General features: G+C 45.8%; 1 protein-coding gene across 1 annotated transcript; it reads left to right on the forward strand.

Annotated features, from left to right (window-relative positions):
* Positions 1-9,026: 9,026 nt before the first annotated feature.
* On the forward strand, positions 9,027-9,476 carry LOC112194664. Its single transcript, XM_024334882.1, has one exon. The coding sequence runs from the start codon at positions 9,027-9,029 to the stop codon at positions 9,474-9,476; it is 450 nt and encodes a 149-aa protein (XP_024190650.1).
* Positions 9,477-9,733: the final 257 nt, after the last annotated feature.

Below are 9,733 nucleotides of genomic sequence, written 5' to 3' on the forward strand. Positions count from 1 at the left end.
GTTTCATTTCCTTCGGTGTAGGACGTTTGGGGTTCCTGATATCGCCCCAAAGGGTATCGGGACCCATGGCTGGGAGTTATTTCCTTGCTTTGTCGTGGCTAGACTAGCCTTGTGCTTCTGGTACTTGTGCTTGGGAGGTATATGTATACCAACACGTCCCCTAAGTCCCCGGTCAAGAGTTCTCTTGGGTGGGGAGTTTGTCCCTTGGTAGAAGTATAGGAAGTGCAAGGCGAGTTGCTGCCACGTGGCTTCCATACGACCACTACCCCCCCCCCCCTCCGGTCCCCCAAGTCCCCACCTAAGAGGAGTATTGGCTGGGGTGAAGAGATCATTCCTGCCACTGTCGTTGTGTAGCTATCGCGTATTTGTGGTAGGGTTTGATGCGTCTTTTGGCGCATATGTTATACCTTGGTGACACATGTGCTGAGGGTTCGTTGCCAGGAGTTGAGAGTAGCCGATAAATTTTGGGTCGTTGTGGGTCCGACTAGGCTTTAGGGAGGGTGAATTTTAGGGTTTAGTCAGAGTCTGTATGGTGGCTCCTAGCCAGTCTGTTGAATTTTGAAATCTTGTAGGGCAGGTCGGGGAAGGTTTTAGGCAGAGTTCGATTGACTTATCTTGGGTATTGTTCGCAGCATGGCACGGGAGCATTGCGGTCACGGTAGGCGTGAGGGTTCCAATAAGAGTGGTGGCAGCCAGGGTTCCTCTCGCGGTAGTGGCGAGGGTTCTGAGCCTTCGATTGAGGTGGTGGGTTCTGAGGGGCTAGCTGAGGAGTTTGAGTTATTGGAGACTCCCCATTCGCTGCACGGTCGATTGCGTCTTGCTTCAACACGTCTATCGATCAACCAGGACCGAGCATGACGAAAGAACAAATTGCCGATATGAGGGTGGCGTGGGGCATTCCTGATACCTTATTATTATGGCCCATGAGGGGTAACGAGTTTTTTAGCCATCCCAAGATGGGCTGGGCGTGCTTCTACGAGTATCAACTAAGACGCGGGCTGTCATTTTCGATACCAGAAGAGATGGAATAGCTGTTGTCGTGCCTGAATATCTCTGTGGGACAGCTATCGCCCAACACCCTGAGGTAAATAATGGGGGTGCTGGTGTTATGGAAGCTGAGCAGGCAGCAATGCTCAAGCAACAATGAGTTTAGTTCGACGTTCAAGATGCGGGTGCTTGAACTTTAGGTCACATGGGAGTCAGATTATTGAGGACTTGCCGTCCAATATTTATGCCCGATGGAGGGGGAAGCCATGTCTCGTAGGTAGTCTGTGGCAGAATCCCAATATGGTACACCAGGCTCTGACATGGTTTTAACCCATCTGGGAGTATCACATATGCATCTTTAGCGTTTTCATGTTTCTAGTTATCATCGTTAACAACATTTCTTTGTATCATAATGGAGCAAGATCCTCGGCTGACCCAGGCAGAGGAGAAGTGCATTATGATGGTTTTGGCCAAGTTCCCAAAGGGGAGGAGGGGGTTTTATTGCCTTTATAGGTTAGCAATATACGAGAGGTTTGAGTTGGGGAGGCGTCCTGGTGAGGGGTTGTGTTTGTATCGTATTCATTTCGTGTCACAATCATTTCATTTTGCTGTGGCTCATTGTGTTTCTCATTTGCTTTTGTAGTCGGTATGCCTAGTAAAGCTACCACCAAGAGTGAGGCTCCCCTATGCTGACGTGAATACTGATGCCATTATTGAGGAGTTACTGAAAGACATGGAGGTGGTGAGGAGTTCCAATGTAGACTTGGCTGACAAGAGGGTTTATGAGATCGAGCATTGGGTGAGCATGTAGCTACCCAATGATGTATACCAACGGTTTCCCAACACCATCTTTGAGTATTTGAACAGTCAGGCTATGAATATGGAGGCGCCGACGAGTGTGGATGGTGGTGCCGCCTGAGGATGGCCTGATCAACCTGGGGAGGTGTGGTCTTGTTCCCTGGATATGGTGATTGAGACAAGGCGGCATCCTCGAGAGCCAGCGTGTGAGTCGAGGAGGCATACATGGGCTCCAGTGGGCAAGAGGGACAGTCCCCCGAGTTCGGAGGGAAGCGGTACCTGTGGTGGATGTTCCGATGGGGGAAACTGTACTTGCTGGTGTGCGAGTCGAGGGGCAATCCCCTGGTACTAGTGTCAAAGGAGGCAACCTCAATATCGGGGGTGATGTGGAGCAGCGGGTGCCGCCTCTAGTAGTGAAGATCTCAGTCAAGGAGCTATTTGAAGAAGTGGAGCGCCGCTAGAGCGATACTAGTGCCAGGGACCTCCTGGTTGAAAATGCTGGGTTGGAGCAAATCGAGGGTGTTTTTGGTACCTATATTGGGGGCCCAGGGTCACCAGAGGTTATTGTTGTTGATAGTGGGGAGGCAGAAGTGACGTTTCAGGTCGTGGATGTGGTGACCCGAGAGAGGGGTCCCACAGCACCACGACTTTGAGCCAATGAGAAACTGACATGTCACGAATGACATGTCCGATACTCATCAACCCGAAACCACAAGGCCTTTTGGGTTTAGATTGTTGGTTTACAAAACATTTTCTTGGACAAATCATTCTAGCAACCGAACAACATATTTTCGAAATGGAATTTAAAGTGGGCTAAAGGATTTGGGCTTACAATAGGAGCCCAATTTGGAAAATAACAAATCACTAAGTAAATACAAGTATGAGAGACGTGCCCAAGGGTTACGGGTCTCCTGAAATTTTATAAATAAGCGAGTAGGAAACAATTAAAAAGTAAATAAATAAGTGACTTCAAAATCCGATAAAAGACCAAAACCTTCTTTTGATAAAGTCAAAGAGGAATGAGCTAAGCCGGGCCACGTGCCTCCTCTGTACACTCCCTATCCACATGCTCGAGACCTGCACACTATTGTAGGGGTGAGCTTTCGTCCTCGCATGCGCAATAAGAGCCAACCCAACCATGCTAGGTTTGAAAAATAATATACTTGAAAATATTTACTACATAATATTGTGCTCGTTTATCAAAAATACATTAAAAAGAGGCAACCACAAACATTTGCGTAAGTATGAGAACACATCTATGGTAGTGTTGTAGCTCGTATCTAACTAGAGGTTAAAGATTGAAGACATGCAGAGGCAATAACTCCGGCGACGGTGCGTGCAGTATTCTTCCGGCATCGATCATCAGCGAAGCTTTGGGGTTTCAATGCTCGGCTTGGTCTGAGCACGTTGGTGTCAGCAATGTGTTGAAATGATGGCCGGAAATGGAAGCTCTGGCCGAGCAACACGGCGGGACTGTGGTGGTCGTCTGTGGAGGCTAACGACGATGCTTGGTGGTGATTTCGGTTGGGCTTTGGTAGGTTTACTCTTGGTCGATTGGTGGAGGTGGTGTGTTGAGATGGTGGCCGGAGTTGGAGTCTCTGGTGGTGGCAGAGGGAAGAAGAAGAGAGAGAGAGGTCTGGGGAGACAGAGAGAGAGAGAGAGATGCGGCCAAAAGGGAGAGAGGAGAGTTTTGGGGTCTCTAGGGTTTTCTATTCCTATTTATACTAGTTTGTGAGAAATACCGAATTTACCCTTGCGACAAATTACGAGAATCTCTTAGTTGATTGCTTTCTGTTTTGGGCTCGTAACATTTTCTTTTATTCGTTTTTTGTCGGAAACTTCTTAAGTTACTTCTCGACTTCATCCTAGGCCCAAAACTCGATTTCGTAAAAATTAAAAATCCAAAACTTTGTTTCAACTGAATTTATCATCTTCGAAACTTCAACAAACTGTCGCCTCACTAAACTTCTATAACTTCTAGGCCTAAATGAGAGAACCTCGGCCCAAACTTAAATCATAAGGCCCAATAGGTGGTCTCGACACTAAAACAATCTCCAAAGTCATTTCCTCCACTTAAATCACCTTGCGGAAAAATCTTATTGGCGAGATATTACTTTCGGAAATTAACTAAAATTTTCTGGGGCTCACAGTGGACGTTGGGATGGCGGCTCCCGAGGTCGGTGGTGCTACGCAAGGTCCCCGAGGTAGTGGAGGTGATGAGGGTGTCCAGATGCCCGAGGTAGAGGTCTCGGCGCAACAGGGCGAGGGAGAGGAAGCCCACGATACCTATGCGCGCATTGATGGCACTAGGTTGAGGAAGAGAACGGCTTCGTAACTTCATCTGGGGAGTCCCCCCATGGGTGTAAGTATCGATACCCGTAGGGGAAAGAGGTCTCGAGTTGAAGAGGTTGTGTGTTCAAGCTCAACGAGTGAAGGCTCTTGCCATTCTCGGGATGAGGTTGTTGGAGGGCTCTCGTGGACTCTGGGTGAGATTGGGGTTGCCGATAGCACGATCGTGCACATGGTGACTAACCTGCGCAACTATCATCGGGATGCACGTCAAGGGTATCGGGATGTGCAGGAGAGGTTGATGAGGGTGAGTATCGCTTTCATCATAAGTTCTGTTTCGTTGTTTTGCTCCTTTTGTTCTGATGTTGGGTGGGCGATGCAGGTGGTGAATATAAACTATCAGGCATCTACCGAGTTGCTCGCACACATTAATCGAGAGATTGCTTGACTCTAGGCGGAGTTAAGTGCTGAGAGGGAACGGGTGCGTGAGCTTCAAGGTGCGTTGGATCGCGGCCAAGCGAATTGTGAAGAGATAAGGAGGGCGATTGAAGATGGGATCGCGAGAAGGATGGAATTGGAGCGATCGCTGGCAGTGGAGGAGTCTCAGTGGCGGGAGGCCGAGGATGCTGTTGCCCCCTTGAGAGAGTCAAATTTGGACCTGACAGGTAAGTTACAGCGGGCTGAAGTTGGTTTGAAAGCCCTAGAGGAGGTTAGGTCCCAGGTCTGCATTGCTGAAGAGCATTTGAGAGAGTTGGAGAGGCAGGTCCAGGATCACGATGCCGAGTTGGAGCTTCGCGGCGCGTCCTTGGAAAATTTGGCTCATTATCCCGATCGTGTGGTTGAATTGGAAGGGCAAGTCGGGGCCTTGCAGAGAGAGGTTGACCGCTTTAGGGTTATTGAACTCCAAGCTGGCGAGAGGGAGGCGGAGCTGGAGCGATTGAGGAAGGAGGTGGGCGAGGAGCGATCTCAGGCTAGTGCCTTCACTGATGACTATATTTGCTTGCATGCCGCAGCTGAGATGCATATTGACTAACTCCACAAAGCTAGGCGAGATGGCGCGGGCTGTGGATCACTATCTTCGGTCATCCAATTTTCAAGAGAAGATAAATAAGGCCTTCTCAGATGGGGCTTTGCACTCAATTCATGACAGTATCGCCGCTTGTTGTATTGATCAGGATAAAATGGTCCGCGATATGCAGGCGAAGAAGGCGGCGAGATCGCAAGCTAGTGCGGCGAGTGGTGGTCGTGGCTAGGGGATTGTTATCTGCGAACCGTCTGTTGCCACAGAGTGTGTCTCGAGCAGGCTGGCGATTGCGAGGTGGAGTGTGCTCATGTGGGCGAGCAAGGGGAAATGTGTGTGATGGATGCTGGGAATGTGCAGGAAGGCGAGAATGTTAGAGAGCGAGACATGCTAGGGGAGCAGGCGCACAGTGCCGAGAGTGAGACATAGTTTCTCTTTTTCCTTGTTTTCTGTTTTTGTTTTTGTTTTTTGCTGGCGATAGGCCTGCTGACGTGTATATACCTTGCATTTTGTTGGAACATTGGTCGGTTGGCTTGTTTCTGGAATTCTCTCTTTTTCCGTTGGGAATATAAGAAATTTATTGGGAAGAGACGTTTCGTTGGGCGATAGTCCCGCATGCGTTGAATGTATTTACTCTTTGCTACTTTCGATATGTTCATTATTGTAGGTCATCAAAGCGGTGTGACTGTTGGTCACCTAGGGGTGGTTTTTAGCGGTGGCTTTTTCCTATAAATAGGCAAGGTGAGTGTGGGGTGGATCACATTCTCAACATGGCATCCTCCTTGTTGTTCATTGTGCTTCTGCTCCTGAAATCTTTTCTCCCTTTTTTCAGTTTTCTTTTCCAAAATTCTAGGCTTTATAGCTTAATCTCATTCCTGGGTTATAAGCTTTATAGCCTAATCTCAGGCGGGCTCGGCTCCGTCACCACTTGGGGGGTTGAGCAATCGGTGCTCCTGCGGAATAGAGTCTCCGTCCAAGTGAGAGACCAATCGATGCTCCTGCGGTACAAGCAAAAAATCTAAACGATAATAATTGAACAAAGAATCCTATTACATAAAATAAATTCTAAAAATTAAAAGATGGCTCCCACTGAACTAAGGCCTCCAAATCTGATAGAATTCCCATGTTCTTTGTATGCTTCTGAAAACTCGTAACTGACAATGCTTTAGTAAAGGGATCTGCAAGTTGTGATTCAGTATCAATGTTCAAGACATTTATCTTACCATGCTTTACTCTTTCTCTAACATATTGAATTTTAGATCTTTGTGTTTAGAGTTGTTGGATCTTTTACTGTTTTTACCAAAAAATACTGCAGCCTCATTATCACAAAATATTTTAATTGCATCTGAAAAAAAATTGAGCTTAATACTTTAGTATGCATTAAAAATTCTTGATCCACAAGCCTTCACAAACTCCTTCATAAATGGCTATGAACTCAGCCTGCATGGTAGAGGTTGAAATCAATGACTGTTTCATGGTTTTTCATGGCACAGCCCCTCTTGCAAACAGGAAGACATAACCAGAAGTGGACTTTTTAGAATCTAGATAATGACCTGCAAAGTCTGAATCAGTATAACCAACTAGTTCAAGCTCTTAAACTTGTCTCTAAACCAACATGTGAGATTTTGTTTTCTGCAAGTATCTAAGCACTTTCTTCCCTGCAACCTAGTGCTCATGACTAGGATTAAATTGAAATCTAGACAAAATTTCAATTGCAAATGACAAATCAGGTCTAGTGTAGACTTGTGCATACATAAGGTTACCAATCAACCTAGCATAAGGTTTCCTTTCAATATTAGACATCTTCCCCCCATTTTTAAAATTTTTGTTTTTGGACAGTTTGTCACATTTTGTCATAGGAGGATCACTTGATGCACAAGTCTCCATTCCAAATTTCTTCAATGCTTTTGTGATGTAATTGTGTTGAGATAAGCCTAATAAGCCTTCTACCCTGTCTCTCTTAATTTTAATTCCCAAAACATAGGATGCCTCACCTAAATCTTTCATGTCAAAATTTTTAGACAGAAAGGTTTTAGTATCTTTGAGCAATTTTATGCCAGTGCTAGCTAAAAGAATATCATCCACATATAGTATAAGAAAAATAAAATTATTCCCAACTGTCTTAATGTGCATATATTCATCTACAGTATTTTCAGAAAAGCCAAAAGATGAAATCACTGAATCAAACTTCTTATACCATTGTCTAGAAGCCTGCTTAAGTCCATAAATTGACTTTTTCAATCTACATATATGATCTTCTTTACCAGTTTTCGCAAAACCTTCAGGCTGTTTCATATAAATGACCTCATCTAACTCTCCATTCAAAAAAGCTGTTTTTACATCCATTTGATGTAACTCCATGTTATAATGAGCTACCAGAGCCATTTTAATTCTAAATGAGTCTTTAGTTGAAATTGGAGAGAATGTTTTTGTTAATGCTCAAAGTCCGGTGGTAGCCGATCTTTCGTTTAACGCGAGTCCGGTGGGCGGACCGCTACTCTGAGGACTTGATTGCCTCCGCTAGCTGTCACACAAGAGACAGGGCGTCAGAGGGAGACCACGTTGGGCAGTCTTCACTTCTCCGATGCCTAAGTCAGTCAATGCATGTAGGCAGCATAACAATAAATGAGTAGTAAATGCGTAATTAATGAGGAGAGAGGAGAGAACCTTTTATAGGTGAGGAGAAGGTTGATCTTCTTCTTGTTTTCGATGTGGGACTGATGTGCTTCGATTCCCAGCGTCTGGAGCTTCTAATGCTACCTTGGCGCGGCGCGTCAGCTGTGATCTTGGGGCGATCCCGGGCTCTGGCGGTAGCCCGCCTGGCTGTGTCTCCGCAGGTCACTCCCATGGTGAGAGTCGGTACTTCTGGCGATACAATAAGCGTGGCTCATTATAGCTAATTATGCTTGCAAACGTACATGTAGGTGCAGTTTTAGTTTAGTCTATGCCGTCCTTTTGTGTAAAACTCTTAGCTACTAATCTGGTCTTATATCTTTCTACATTTCCATTTGCATCTCTCTTTGTCTTAAACACCCACGTGCAGCTTATTAGTTTTTGGTTTAGGTTTGGTTTGACCAATTCCCATACTAAATTTTTTTTCATTGATTGGATTTCAACTTGCATAGCTTTTTTCCATTCTTTGACTTCATTACTCTTAACAGCTTGCTTGAAGCTTGTAGGATCACTCTCTTCTGTAAGTAAATATGTTTCTTGCAGGAACACTACATAATCACTATCTTCACCATATAGAGGTTTTCTTTCTCTCTGAGATCTCCTAGGTTGAGGTGGAATTGGTTCTACTGCAGGGTTGTTTTCTAAAATCACATCATGCATAGGTTCATCCATATTTGGTTCTAAGGCTACTGGTTCTGCTAAAGGTCGCTTTTGGCTTTGAGTTTCTGTATCTGCATTTATTTGAACTAAAGGTTAAAAAAATTCTAAATTCACATTTTCATTAATTTCTACTAATTCTAGAGACAAGTCTTCAAAATTAGTGTTACTGACACTTTCATCACACAGCCTTTAGGATCCGACAATTTGCGGATCACCCTCGATGAAGGCAACACTATCGCCACCATGACAACGCATTTTATCATCGTTGACTGCCTTTCCTCCTACAACGTCATCCTAGGGCGAGACGCTCATAGCTGAGTATGAGGCGCTTAGAGCTGGCATCCAGTTGGCAAAAGAATTGGGAGTAACAAGCCTGGCAATCTTCAGTGATTCCCAACATGTCGTAAACCAAGTCAGTGGTGACTTTCAGGCCAAGGAACCACATCTGTTTCATTACCAATCACTCACCAAGACCCTACTTTAGCGATGCCTCACTAGCCACACCATCACTCTAATTTCCCGAGGACAGAACACCAAGGCAGATGCTGTCGCTTGGTTGGCGACATCCCCGCCAAACATTGATATCGGAAGCCTCAAGATGGAAGTCTTGGAAAAGCCGAGTATCGACAAGCCGTGCTCTAAAATTTTCCTTACGGAGAGCGAGCGCGCACCTTCGTGGATGGACCCATTCATTGATTACCTCTCCAAAGGTATTGAACCAACAGACAGGACCATCGCCACCAGACTCCGCAAAAGAGCAACATTATACACTGTCCGAGAAGGCAAGTTGTATAGGAAAGGAAGGTCATTCCCCCTGCTGAAGTGCATCTCCCTCGAGGAGGGGCAGCTGTTATCTCTACACAGCGGGGTCTGCAGCAATCATGCAGGGGAAAGAAACCTTGCATTTAAGGCGCTGCGCACAGGGTACTACTGGCCCACAATCGTGCAAGACGCAAAGCGTATCGCTAACGCTTACGTCAAATGCCACCATTTTGCCAACTTCCCTCTCGCATCGTCAGTACCACTCTCAATTATCATTGCCCCTTGAGCATACTACCAATGGGGACTTGATTTCATTGGAAACTTCCCGATAGCTCCAGGACAGCAAAAATTTGCCATTGTCACTGTTGATTACAACACTAAATAGGTGGAGGCCGAGGCTCTAACCACGATCACAGTCGCCAAGGTCATCAACTTCCTCTAGAAGAACATTTACTGCCGATTCGGAATCCCTGAAACCATTATCACCGATAACGGTGCACAATTCAATAACGATACTCTCAGGGACTTCGTCGGCCAATACAT

Source organism: Rosa chinensis, chromosome 3, assembly GCF_002994745.2.
Source record: "Rosa chinensis cultivar Old Blush chromosome 3, RchiOBHm-V2, whole genome shotgun sequence".
In the NCBI taxonomy this organism is placed as follows: Eukaryota; Viridiplantae; Streptophyta; class Magnoliopsida; order Rosales; family Rosaceae; genus Rosa; species Rosa chinensis.

Excerpts from the sequence above, each read along its gene's own strand:
- LOC112194664 (XM_024334882.1), top strand. The coding sequence starts at position 9,027 with ATGGAAGTCTTGGAAAAGCCGAGTATCGACAAGCCGTGCTCTAAAATT.